We start from the raw sequence: 12,991 nt of genomic DNA, 5'->3' as shown, positions 1-12,991 counted from the left end.
CGTCTCAGCGGTCACTGGGCTGGGGGGGCGGCCTCGCGTCTCAGTGGTCCCTGGGCTGGGGGGTGGCCTCGCAGTCACTGGGCTGGAGAGTGGCCTTAGTCTTGGCGATCCCTGGGCTCAAGGGGTAGCCTCGCGTCTCAGTGGTCCCTGGGCTGGGGGGTGGCCTCGCGTCTCAGTGGTCCCTGGGCTGGGCCAGAGGCCCTTTGTCCATCTCGCCCAGAGGAGCCACCTTTGGGCTCTCACAGAGAGTCCTTTGCTCCTTGGGGCCGGGGATGGAGAGAGGGCAGTCTGGGGAGATTAACTTTCTCCTGAAAGTTGGCAGAACCTCGCTGGCTTGTTGGGCACCACACGATGTGTGTGCGGTACGTGCTGGCCTGCAACAAAAACACTTCTGTGCCCCGAGTTTGCGCGGGGGAGACCCCGCAGTACCTGCCTCTGCGGGAGCTCATCAGCTCAGAGGGCCTCCCCCGGGCACCGCTCCCTGCCCTCCGACGGCACGGACTCCTGCATCAGGTCAGCAGCCTCTCCTGGAAAGGTCAAGATTGTGAGGCTCTGAGGGCCACGCGGCTCGTCCTGCCGTGCACAGGAGTGTGTGGCCCATTCCTCTCAGTTCTGTGGGGAAGACTTGGCAGGTGCACTCTGCACCGTCGCCTGGGAGCTCCCTGTCTGTGCGCCTGCAAAGCATCGGTGATGGGCACTGAGCTTGCAGGTCGTGAAATTGCCATTTCATGTCACAAGTAGTCCTTTGAGTTTTCTTCAACCAGTTACCCAGTGCACACATGCTCTGCTCCTCAGTGTCATTCAGGGGCCTAGGCGGGCCTGCGTCCTAAAACCAAGGCTTCCGGGGTGCTGGGATACTGATCCAGTAGCCGGAGAAGGGGCAGGGACAGGGGCAGGTATGGGTGGTTATGGGTCAGTCCTGTGCTCATAAGCCTTCAGCCAGGACTTGGTCACGCGGCCACGCCCGGAGGGGGTTTGGCCATGCAGGAAGCCTGGCACCCCGGGCGGCAGTTTGCCTGTCCCCGCAAGAGCCCTCTGCACTGGGGCGTGGCCTGTTGCCTAGAACAGGTTTGACTGTACCCGCACGCCATGGCCTCCTTGCCTCTCCGCGGACTGGTGGGCTCAGGGTGGGGGTGCCAGCAGTGCCGTGGGGCGGCAGGAAGTGGGTGTTCAGGGCTGAAAAGAGCCCCCGTGCTCCCCGCCCACCAGGTCTTCAGCATTGATCACCTGGCTTGCTGCCAAAAGCCGGTGAGCAGCTCGCAGGCTGCGGGAGCGCGCAGGACCGCACAGCCCTCGGCTCCCCGTCCCTGCCTCCACGCCCCTGTTTATTGTGATAAACACACACCACGTAAAACTTACCACTTCAACGTTTAAGTGTGCACTTCAGCCACATCGAGTGCACTCACGCTGTCATGCCGCCGTCACCATCCATCTCCAGAACTCGTTCATCTTGCAAATCTGAGCCTCCATCTCCACTAAATCCCAACTCCCAGTACCCCCCGCCCCGGCCCTGGCACCCACCATCTGCTGCCCACCTGTGAGCTTGGCTCTCCTGGGCACCGGCATCGGGGAGTCACATACTTGTCCTTTGGTGGCTGCCTGACTGTGCTCAGCAGAACGCCCTCGGGCTCATCGTGCTGCACTCACTGTGTCAGAACTCCCTTTTCAGGACTGAGTCACACTCCACTGTGCGGAGGGACCACATTTCGTCATCCATTCCCCTTGACGGGCACTCGGTTGCCCCCACCCTGGGCCCTTGTGACCACGGTGCTCTGGACGGACGGACAGACGCCGGTTGGGCTCCTGCTCTCAGTTCTGTGGGGCAGACTTGGCAGGCGTGCTCTGCACCGTCGCCTGGGAGCTCCCAGAGCAGGCGGCGTCTCCTGTCCACGAGGACACTCGGTGGGGAGACAGCCGCCTGGCCAAGGAGAGAGAGCACCTTAAACAGCCTCTTCCGCTCAGCCCACATCGCCCTACACCAGCCAGGCTGCGTGGCCGTGGGCAGCGAGCCCCGGGCTGTGGGTGAGGCACAGTCCCCGGAGAGGCCGGGGCCGGTGAGGGTGGACGAGGGGGCCGGGCTCTCAGCAAACCTCGCAGGCGCTGGGCAGTCCTCGTCGGGATGTTTTCCCTTTACTTTAAAAAATGTTTTATTTTGAAATAATTTTAAACTCAAGGAAGAGGGGTGAGTGCGGGGAGTCCCGCAGGCCCCTCCCCAGGCACACTGCCTCACCTGGAGGGCGCTGCTGGCGCGCCAGACGGTGGGTGCTCCCCTGCCCGTCATGTCATTTTGGGCTCCGGGGTCCCCGGTGTTGGGGGGCTCCCGGCAGCCCAGGCCCCAGTGCTGTGCTGTGTGGGTGCACATTTCGTGTGGGTCCTCCTGGGCTCTGAGGCTTTGCGCCCCAGGAATGGTTCTCACTGTGCAGGCATGTGGTTCCCTGAGACCTGGCGTCAGTGCCGTGGCCCGACACCCTAACTGGATGCCCAGTGTCCACAGACGTGCACAGTGGCCGCGGGGCCTGCGTTCCAGCTCCCTGTGCGGCTGCGTGCGGAGGGGCCCTGCCCCTTCTCTCGGTGGCGCCTGCCACACAGGGTCTGTGGCCTCTGATGCCTCGCAGGCCGGAGGTCGGGGCCACGCCAGCACCTGAGCTCCAGCCGCCCCGGAGTTCATTCAGTCCTGGCCTCTGAGGGTGGCGGCTGCGGGTCTCATCTGTAGACTCGGAGTCTTCGCATGTGGACCAGGTGTCGGGCGACACAGAGGCTCCCGGGCAGAGGCGGAGAGCGCAGCACCGGGGTGCGCGCCCTGGGTCTGCTGGGGGACTTGCGTGGGACCTCGTTCCAGCCAAGCTCAGCGAAGCATCCGCTGGCCACAGCCTGTGTGCCAGCTGCCAGCCCGGGCCCTGAAGGAGGGTCAGAGGGTGGCACCCCCACACCGACACGGGGCCCGCCGAGCCGGCTTCAGAGCGTGGCGGTCAGGTTCCCTCTGCGTGGTCCCCCTCGTCAGTGCAGCGTGTGAGGCGGATGCCTCGGGCTCCTGTTCCTTTCCTGGCGTGTGTTCACTCTCCAGCGACCTGTCTGCACCTCCGACTCTGGGCCGTGCGGGATTCAGACACGCTCCGCGCTCCGGTGCCCACATCGGGTTCTGAGGTTGTGCCCTGTGGCCTTGGGCCTGTGATGAGGCCTGGCTGGCCGACTGGGGCTCTCCCCCCCAGAGGGGCTGACCGGGTGAGAGATGCTTTCTGCTGGTGTCGGGGTGACGGGGGTGCCTGGACATGAGGGAGGGTCGGGCCGAGGCCCGTGCTCTCGGCTCTGACAGGTTCTGCTTGCACCATGCGCTGCTCGCGCTGTCACACCTGCACGCGGGTTCGTCTGGAGTGGGACCCGCCTCAGTTCTGAGCGAGGGGCTCCTCCTCCTCCAGGAAGCACTGCATCGTGGCTCCCTGAGGCTGGAGAAGATGCCCTTGGCCCTGCCAGGACGCTGGCTCCGGGCCCACCCGTGCTCACCAGTTCATATCCACAGGGAAGAAGGTTCATCTATGCCGGTTCCAACTCGGGCGTGGTCCAGGCCCCGGTGGCCTTCTGTGGGAAGCACAGCACCTGTGAGGACTGCGTGTTGGCCCGGGACCCCTACTGCGCCTGGAGCCCAGCCACGGTGGCCTGCGTGGCCCTGCACCAGACCGAGAGCCCCCGCAGGTACCGGCGGGGGGAGGTGCGCATGCAGGGGCTCTGCCCGCCCTTCCCGTGCGAGCCCGTGCCCACTCGGCCCTTGTTTTGCAGGGATCTGATCCAGGACATGAGTGGGGAAGTGTCCGCTTGCCCCGGTAAGTTGCTCGTTCTCTCTCGCTCCCTTCAGGAATGGCCTCTCGTAACCATCTCACAATGCTTTGGTGCTGTGGCATCTTGTGCATTTTCTTTCTCGCCGGAGCAGAGGGCCAGTGTCTGGCAGGCCTCGTGGCTTCCCTGGGCCTCTAGTTGCAGAAAGGATGGGTGTGGCCACAGAGTGTGTGTGTGTGTGTCCCAGAGGCACTGTCCCGCGTGGCGCCCTCTCTTGAGATGCATCTCTCTCCTCTTAGCTCGGGCTCAGGGAGCACGACCCGCCCCTCTGCACGGAGGAAGGGTTAGTCCTCCAGCCGTCACGTCCAGGCGGGTGGCGTTCCCATGGGCGACCCCACTGCTGCGGGGGCCAGGGTGCTGTGGGCAGCGAAGGCAGGTTTAGGAGGAGGGCATGCCAGGCTGCGGTGTGCGGTAGCCGCTAGCAAAAGCGCGTCGTGTCTGACTCAGAGCGTGGCTGTCAGAACGCGCACCTGGCCTGCGCTCAGCCTCCCCACCTGGCACGTTTTCTCCCAGGAAGCCAGGGTGTGAGACGGGATTTCTGCTGCTCAGAGGTGCCTCCGAGTCTGTCCCCAGGGCCTGCCATCGAGGGCTCATCTTGCTTTTTGCTCATGCATGTCTTTATCTCCTTAGTTGTTCTGGAAGAGTCTTTGTTGCTCCTGTGGGTGGAACTCTCATGTCCTCTTGTGCGTGTTGACTGTGTTTAACGGAAGTCACGTAGCGAGCAGGGTTGTTGACACTGCACGTCTATTTTGATGTTCCAGATGAAAGTAAGGGAAGTTCCCGGCAGCATTTGCTCAAGCATGGCGGCACCGCAGCGCTCAAATGCTCCCCAAAGTCCAACCTGGCGCGGGTGGTGTGGAGGTTCCAGAGCGGCGTGCTCAGGGCCGAGGGCCCCAAGTACAGCCTGGTGGGCGGGACCCTGCTCATCTTCAACCTGTCGGAAGGAGACAGCGGGGTGTACCAGTGCCTGTCGGAGGAGAGGGTCAGGAACAAGACGGTCTCGCGGGTGATGGCCAAGCACGTGCTGGAGGTCAGGACGGCCCCCCGGGCCTCAGGGGCCTTCTCGCCAGCCACCCGGACAGAAGGTGCTGGGACCCCCCCCAACGTGTCAGCGGGGTCCGTCCGAGGCTCCTCTCCCCAGACCCCAGCGGGGCGGCTCACCACACCTTCCGGCCCGGCGCCCACCAGCGCGTCCTGCGAACCAAAGGTCATCATCCACACCGTCCCCCAGGTCCAGTCGGAGAAGACCCTGTACCTCAAGTCCAGCAACGACCGCCTCCTCTTGTCCCTCTTCCTCTTCTTCTTCGTCCTCTGCCTCTGCCTCTTTTCCTACAACTGCTACAAGGGCTTCCTGCCCGGGCCGTGCCTGCGGCTCCGCTCCGCCCTGCTGCTGGGGAAGAAGCAGCCCGCCTCGGACTTCTCCGACTGCGAGCAGAGCGTGAAGGAGACGCTGGTGGAGCCGGGCAGCTTCTCCCAGCAGAACGGGGGGCAGCCCCGGCCGGCCCCCGACACCGGCTACGAGACAGAGCAGGACACCACGGCCAGCAGGGCGCCCACCGACAGGGAGGACTCGCAGAGGATCGACGAGCTCCCGGTCAGGGACAGGCCGTTCGACGTCAAGTGCGAGCTGAAGTTCGCCGACTCGGATGCGGACGGGGACTGAGGCGCTGTGGGGAGGGTCTTTGTGTTCCTGTGCAGTAGCCTCGTCCCGTGCCGCCTGGGTAGCCCGTCCTCTGCAAACCTCAGTCTTGTGTCTTTTCTCTTGGGGTGAACTCGTGACTTGGTTTCTCTTTGTCCTTTTGGAAAACGGCAAGCCTCCTCGTCAGTCAGTCGGTGGGAGCCGGAGATGTGCCCGCGGGCGGGGCGGGGCGGTGGCCGGGCAGCCGCTGGCCTGGAGCAGCACTAGACCGTCACCTCAGAAAGCAGCCCGAGAGGCCTCGCATCCCAGGTTGGAAAGGACGTGTAGTTGATCAGTGGGTCATGGGTCGCCTGCTGTCCAGGTTGGCACGAAGCTCTTCCTCCACATAATTGTTTCTAGGATTTTGCTTTGAGTTGAAGTGTTCGGTCATTTATTGTTTAAGTCACTAAAGCAGATGCTTTGATATTTAGAAGATGCACATCTTCTAGGTTTTGCTGTATGTTAGGATACGCTATGGCTTCCGTTGCTGGAGATTCTCAGGGATAAACTTACTTTTGCTAAATGCGTTCTCTCTGCTTTTGGAAATGCAGACAGTCACCTGTTGAGCACACTGACTTTTTAAACATTTTATTCCTAAGGGAGGTGTCCTTTCAGAGAAGATTTCTTTCTGTACCATTTTTCTCATTTTAAGTCTTGAAGAGGAGCGGGCGTGGGGGACTGCCCCGTGACCACCGGCAGGGTTTTGAGCGAGGACGGTGGCCCCTGGGGAGCCTGGCTGGCCCAGAGCGCAGGGACGAGCGATTCACAATCAATTGCCCATGGCCACTGGAGTCTGATCATCCGAACATCTGTTCCTTTTGGCTTCCGTTCCACACCTCTTACCCAGCAGCCTTTCCACTTGGCCGACCTGAGCGTCCACAGCTGGGAGAGTGAGCAGGGAGGGCGGGCGTGTCCACGGTGCTGCGGACCCGCCCTGCGGACCCGGGTGGCCTGCGCGTCTTTAAGGTGGGGCGGGCGGGCGGTGCAGTTTAACAGCACGGACCTCACCGTCCACGGACCTCACCGTCCAAACGCCCACAAGAGGAGACCTTTCCGAGGCAAAGCAGTAACCTGGATGTGTGTCCTGTGCGGACAGCGTGATAGAGTTCCACTGTGTTGGTGTAAACATTTGTGTTTTATAAGATTTAATTTGTTGTTATTTTTCTACTTTGAATTGTATACATTTGAAAAGTAACCGAATAAATGAGAAGCTTATATCCTGATGTGGGCACGTGATTTGCTGAGGCCCTGCGGCCCCCTCCCGAAAGGGTGCAGGTGTGGGGTCTCCTGGCCCCTCTTGGAATGGCCTGGCAGGCAGGACCGCGTGGGCCCTTCTCTTCCTAAACGCGTTTCCCGTCTCTGCATGTGGTGTGCTCGTGACAACTGCTGCCTCAGTGCTCTCTCTTTTCTGTCCTCTGTCTCGCAGCCTCATCTCCTATGCCCTCCCCTCCTCCGGGGTCCTCCTCCCTGTCCTGTCTGGGCCCCGACTCGTCCTCCTCTCCCCGAAGCCCCTGGCTGGCCTCGGGCTCTGGGCCTGAGGGCCGCCTGCGGGTCACCTTGCTGCCGCCCTTCCTCAGCGACCAGGCCCAGCACGTGCCTGCCCTGGGGACCTTCCACCTCTTCTGCCAGGCCACAGGTGAGCGGGGCACCTGGTGAGGGGGGCGGGGGCAGGGGCCTCCGGCTGCATCTCCCAGCAGCCACGGGAGCTTCATGGTCAGCCCATAGCTATGCCTCTGGACAGCGGGACAGCCAGCTTTTCCCGCAAAGACTACTGTTAGCTGTTCTAGGCTCCGCAGGCAGGGTTTCTGCCACACCTGCTCAGCTCTGCCCCGATGGCCCGTGAGCTGCCCGCAGTGGGTGTGGCTGTGCATCAACCAAACACCAGCCTCGGCCACACGTGGCCCAAAGGCCCGGGCTTGCCAGTCGCTGGTCTGTGGAGCGATTGTCAACCTTTTTCATCTTGTGCACATGTAAACTAATGACTAAAATTCTGTGGCTCTGCAAAAATATTTTTTTCCACTTTGACAAAAAAAAGAAAAATAGGTGTAATTTTGATTCATTCACACCAGATGGTTCTCATTTCCTATTTGACAATCTAAGAGAAAAGAAGCCGGTGCCCCTGGCTAGTCAGGCACTGCACGCTTTAAATCGTGGTCTATAGGGTTACTTCTGTGTCTGAGACAGTGTGGGTTTGAGGCGTGGGTATTTCAGGAATTAACCCAGGGCCTCTGGAGTGGGAACTGTGTCAGCGACTTGTGTGATGATGTTTACATGCGGGAAAGACAGCCCTGTGGGCGCCCTCGGACCGGGAGGGCTCCCGGGAAGCACTGGGGGGGAAGGGGGGCAGGGGAGGAGCAGGTAGCCCACCTTCGAGTGTGCCCCAGGCTTCAGGCAGAGCCTGGGCGCCCAGGTCTCCCATGTGTGAGCGTCTAAACAGCCACAAAGAGAAAAGACGTTACAGGCCTGGGGTCTGTCCTCTGCTGAGAGAGGAGGAATGAAACAAATCCTGTTTTGTTTAGTTTTTTAGATTTTTTTTAAAATATGTTTTTATTGATTTTATAGAGAGAGAAAGGGAGAGAGGAACATCAGGCGGCTGCCTCCTGCACGCCCCCTCGTTGGGATCGAGCCCACAACCTGTGCCTGTGCCCTAATCGGGAATCGAACCGTACCCTCTTGGTGCATGGCTGACTCTCAATCCACTGAGCCACACGGGCCGGGCTGTTTAGTTTTTGAGATTTTAAATAAACACTGAGCCGCTAAGAATGTCAAGCTGCTGCCTGTCCCCGCTGGGTCGGTGCCCAAGCCTTGGGGCGCCCTCCCTCTGCTCCGGACCAGCCCGTGTGGCCACTGGTGCCTGCGCAGGCCCAGGTGGTGGCAGGAGGTGGGGGAGCCAGACCACAAAGACGGTGCTGGGTTCCTGTGACCTGGGGAGGATAGACACAGGTGGACCGTGAGCTTGGGAGCCACGCACTTTCACGGGCGAGCGCTCGGCGTGTTACCTGTGCTCTGGTGTGCGCACGCGCGGGCATGCACACGGCCTCGGACGGGAGAGGAGCGGGGCTGGGAGAGCAGGTTGCGAGGCTGGCTCAGCACAGAGCACTCTGGCATTTCAGACTCGGGTGTTCAGCGCAGGGACTTTAGTTGCAAAGCTTATGGAAGGGCTGGGGCCGAGGGAGGCAAAGATCCCCAAACAGCAAATGCGGAGGAGTGAGGGGTCGCTCAGCGCAGCCTCGCCTCCCGAGTGGCCGTCCCTCTCTGTGCTCGCTGCTGCTGAGGGGCTCCGGGAGCCGCTCCCACCCCTGCCAGCGCCTCCAGGGCAGGACCTGGGGGGACACTGAGGTGCACAGAGGGGGGAGGAGCTGAGAGGGTCGGCACCCGGGCACCCTGACCAGGGAGGCAGGAGCAGTGCCCCTGGTGCTCAGGGTGCGTGGACCAGGAGCCGAGACCCGCCTCCCTGCGCTCCAGCTGTGCGTCCGCTGTTCTCAAAGGCGCGTGCCCACCTGGACCTCCCCTTGTCTCACCGGCCACACCTGAGGCAGGGGCATCCTGGGGTGGACTGCCTTCCGAGGGAGCTCGCAGTGTCCTGTCCATCCAGAGGGGGTGCTGTGTAGGTTCTATTCGGGGTCAAACTGCACACATCACACACACATACACACGCCATAACACTGCACACATCTCACATACACCCCCACACACACACAACACGCCACACACTGCACACATCACACACCTATACCACACACATACCTGCCCCACACACACATGCAATAAACACTGTACACATCACACATACCCCACATACATACACACACCACACACACTGCACACATCTCATATACACCCCCACACACGCACAACACGCCACATACTGCACACATCACACAACACATTCTGCACACATCACACATACAGCCCACACAACGCCATACACTTACACACATGCCACACAAGTACACCACACACTGCACACATCACACACACCCATACATCCCACATACACATAATAGTATGCATGCCATACACATACACACACACACATACACGCATGCCACACACACCACACACACTGCACACATCACACACACGCTGTGTACATCACGTACACACATCACACACACGTTAGGTAGCATTTTACATGCAGGTGTGAAGGTCCTTTATATATTAACTGCAGTGTTAGCATCAGAGCCCTTTAAGCCACGTGGTCAGAGGGGCAGCAGGAGGCCTGGGTCTCATGAGGGTCCTGATCCCCAAGCTCTTAAGTGGCAGGTGGTGTGTGTGTGTTGGGGCTCCTGGAAGGCCAAGGCTGAGCTGTGGGGGTAGTTGGCGCATGAGTTGGAGGGTCAGCCCTCCACGAGGTGGGGGGTGTCCCATCACCTTGCTGGCCTGGGGGATCCCATCACCTTACTGCCCTGGGGGGTGTCCCATCACCTTGCTGCCCTGGGGGGTGTCCCATCACCTTGCTGGCCTGGAGGGTGTCCCATCACCTTGCTGGCCTGGGGTGTCCCATCACCTTGCTGGCCTGGGGGGTGTCCCATCACCTTGCTGGCCTGGGGGGTGGGGAATGACCCATCACCTTGCTGGCCTGGGGGGTGGGGAACGACCCATCACCTTGTTGGCCTCGGTGCCTGATGGGTGGTTTTCCCAGAAGTGCTCCCCTCTCTGTGGTGTGATGAACCACATTCTTCACCACAGAGCGGGCTGACCCTGGGTCCTTGGAGGCCTCCTGCCGCAGCACCGTCACCCACAGAAGGCTCCCCCACGGAGCTGGGGGCCGGGCAGGCACCTCCCGCACCCCTCACAGGCCGGCTCGGTCCCCAGCAGCTCGGACCCGGGTTTGCTCTCAGCTGGTCCCAGGCAGCTTTGTGGCAGGCTCAGGACACCGAGGAGGAGAGCGATGGATTCGGGGTGCTGGAGACCCGGAGAGCACCTTCCCTTCCCGCTGGGGCTGCCCAACGTCTGTGCCTCTGCGGCTCCGGGGCCTGCAGGGAGTGCATGGGGGGTCTGGCATGGGGGTCCTGGGTGCTCTGAGTGGCCCCCAGGGGGTGCTGGCAGGACCCTGGGCACGGGAATGGGAGAGGGGCTAGCTCACTGGCCACCGGCCTCGGGGTCAGAGTGGACCCTGGAGGGCTTGCTGCCTGGGAGGCACCTGGGGGATGGCCCAGCCCTGAGGTGGATCTCATCACATCCCTCCATTCGGGCTCTCAGCCCCCACCTCCAGGTGGTGTCCCCTCCTCGGGGAGGGGCCATGGCTCCCAGGCTCTGGTTTTGTCAAAAAGAATCAGCTCTGCCCCACTGCTCTCCTCGGACAATGGGGTGGGGGGGGAGACGGGGGGCAGGAAGGCCCTGACCTTGAGGGGGGTTAGGACCAGAGACTCTGCCAGCTCCACCCCGCGTGCTGAACCTCCAAGGAGCGGCCCCGGCGGGCGGCATGGGTTTGGGCTGCCCGGGTCCCCGCCAGCGTCTCAGTGCGGGACCTGCTGACCACTTTAACTTCACTTTCCTCTCTCTTTAATTTCCTCTGCATTCAGAATGAGGTGGATAGTGTTTTTAAAAGAATAAATGGAACGTAAGTACTTCTTTACCATGTTAATGTTTTGCTACGTTTACCACACATTTAAAGCCTGTTTAGTGACGCTCGGGAACAGCTGAGAACGGAGGCGCGCACGGTCGGGCTCCTGAGCTGCTCACACCCAGGAGCCGTGGGCTGTGGGGAGTTGCTCCTGAAAGAGCCCCCGCCCATGTGCTTGGGGGTGAGTCAGCTCAGCCACCACTGCCTGGCCCAGCGCTGGTCCTCAGAGCCTTCCGGAAGCTCCTGCACCCATCCCATCAGCAGGCAGTGCTGGGGGCGAGGAAGGAGACGGGCCTTTTTAGAACTGACTCCAGTGTCCACGCAAAGAAAAGTCTCACATTCTTGGTCATAACACCTCACGAGAAAGTTTCTGAAGCTACAATCCCGAGATGCCCAGCAGCCGGGGAGTGGCCGGAGCGAGGTGTGGGAAGCCCGCCGTGCAGTACGGGACGCCTGTGGCTGCACGTGGGCGTGCTGTCAGGTGTGAGCATGTGCGTGTGCAGAGGCAGCAAGTCCACGCGTTCCACCTGTGCGTGTGCACGACGTGCGTGTGTGGAGAGAGCCACCTGTGGGCAAAGAACAAAACCACACACAGCTATAGAGACGGAGTCAAACCATGGGGATCCGGCACAGAGAGCGCACGCCCACGGGCGGCTCGTCCTCGGCGACGGCCAGGGCCACGCAGAGTACTTGGGTGCATTCAGAATTTCCCTCCGAGTCTATGCACATTTATTTTTTCTCTAGCATTTTATTTTTATTATAAAAGCATTGTTTGTTTTTTACAGTGAATGTGGAAACTCTAGGAAAGTATAAAGAGCAACATCTAAATGACCTAAAATTAAACCATCCAAAGGTAGCCACCAGCAGCATTAGGGCACTTTTAGGCCTTTTCTCTGTGCATGTATGTGAATGTGTCTACACACATGTACATGCACACGTTTACACATTCGTGTACATACTTGCACACACATACACATGGGCACATGTATTCTTTCATTGAACATAATGTCAGTTTTTCTCTGTTGCTGAATCTTTTTCTTAAATGTGATTCCTGATGGATGACGGCACGGTGGCTGTCCCGTCATTCACGGACCGACGGACCCCTGTCGGACGCTTCCCAGCGTCTCGCTCACGGGCACGGCGCCTTACTCCTCCACAGGGTCCGTCATCGTCTCGGAATCATTCCCAGGACTGACCATCCGGGTCCGACTGCCCTGGGGAGGCAGTTTCTTTGAGGCCTGTCCCTGGAGGATTGCTGATGAAGGGACAGCACGGAGGTGCCGCGGGGGCCTGGCAGAGCTGGGGGCCATCGAAAGGGGTCTCAGTTAAAGTAGAAGTCCCCCTCCTTCTAAAGACCCAGCACATGCCGGTCTCTGCCCTCCACCTGGCCCTCCCGAGACAGTGTTCGGGGACAGTGTCTGGCGGGGACACTCCCACACACTCGCACACCCACACGCTCACACACTCACACGCTCGCACACCCACACGCCTGCTGCTGTCTGTGCTGGCTGGTTAGTCCTCGGCTCTGATGTGTGTCTGCTCAGTGCACTTGGGCCACCGGCAGGCAGGCATAGTCCTTCCTCTGCTGGCCGTCCTGCACGGAGCCATTTATTTCCTCCTGTCCGGTCGGTGGGAAGAACCTGGCTTTGAAAACCGAGTGTCAGGTAGTGAGGTGACCAGGGGGGGGCAGCAGTGGGCTGGGTGGTCCCGCAGTCCGCCCGCCTGCAGGGGGTGGCGTCCACACAGACTATCGGGCATTTGTCAGGTCCCTGAGCCAGGAGGCTGGAGGGTGTCCCCTCGTCCATGCTGTCGGGGTGCCTGCTGGGCCCAGGCAGAAGTGAGGGGGAGCAGCAGGGTGCGTGGGTGCAGCCTGGCCTGGCCCTGGTGCTGTGACCAGGAGCAGCAGGGGCAGA

The 12,991-nt window shown here is 60.9% G+C and overlaps 1 protein-coding gene across 5 annotated transcripts in view; it reads left to right on the top strand.

Annotated features, from left to right (window-relative positions):
- The window catches only part of SEMA4D (sema domain, immunoglobulin domain (Ig), transmembrane domain (TM) and short cytoplasmic domain, (semaphorin) 4D), an 89,596-nt gene that overhangs the window by 69,781 nt on the left and 6,824 nt on the right, over nt 1-12,991 (top strand). For 4 of the 5 annotated variants that reach the window (XM_005883087.2, XM_005883088.2, XM_014530686.1 and 1 more), the window contains 3 exons: nt 3,518-3,690; nt 3,775-3,818; nt 4,593-6,732. In XM_005883087.2, coding sequence (XP_005883149.1) covers nt 3,518-3,690; nt 3,775-3,818; nt 4,593-5,494 — 1,119 coding nt within the window. In that variant the 3' untranslated portion in view covers nt 5,495-6,732. Of the gene's footprint in view, nt 1-3,517; nt 3,691-3,774; nt 3,819-4,592; nt 6,733-6,935; nt 7,146-12,991 lie in introns of those variants that run through there. The other variant, XM_014530688.1, reaches the window with a different exon arrangement.

This window comes from Myotis brandtii, unplaced genomic scaffold (genome assembly GCF_000412655.1).
Source record: "Myotis brandtii unplaced genomic scaffold, ASM41265v1 scaffold760, whole genome shotgun sequence".
Lineage (NCBI taxonomy): Eukaryota > Metazoa > Chordata > Mammalia > Chiroptera > Vespertilionidae > Myotis > Myotis brandtii.
Note: the sequence above shows the minus strand (reverse complement) of the source record. Positions and strands in the feature narration are given on the sequence as shown.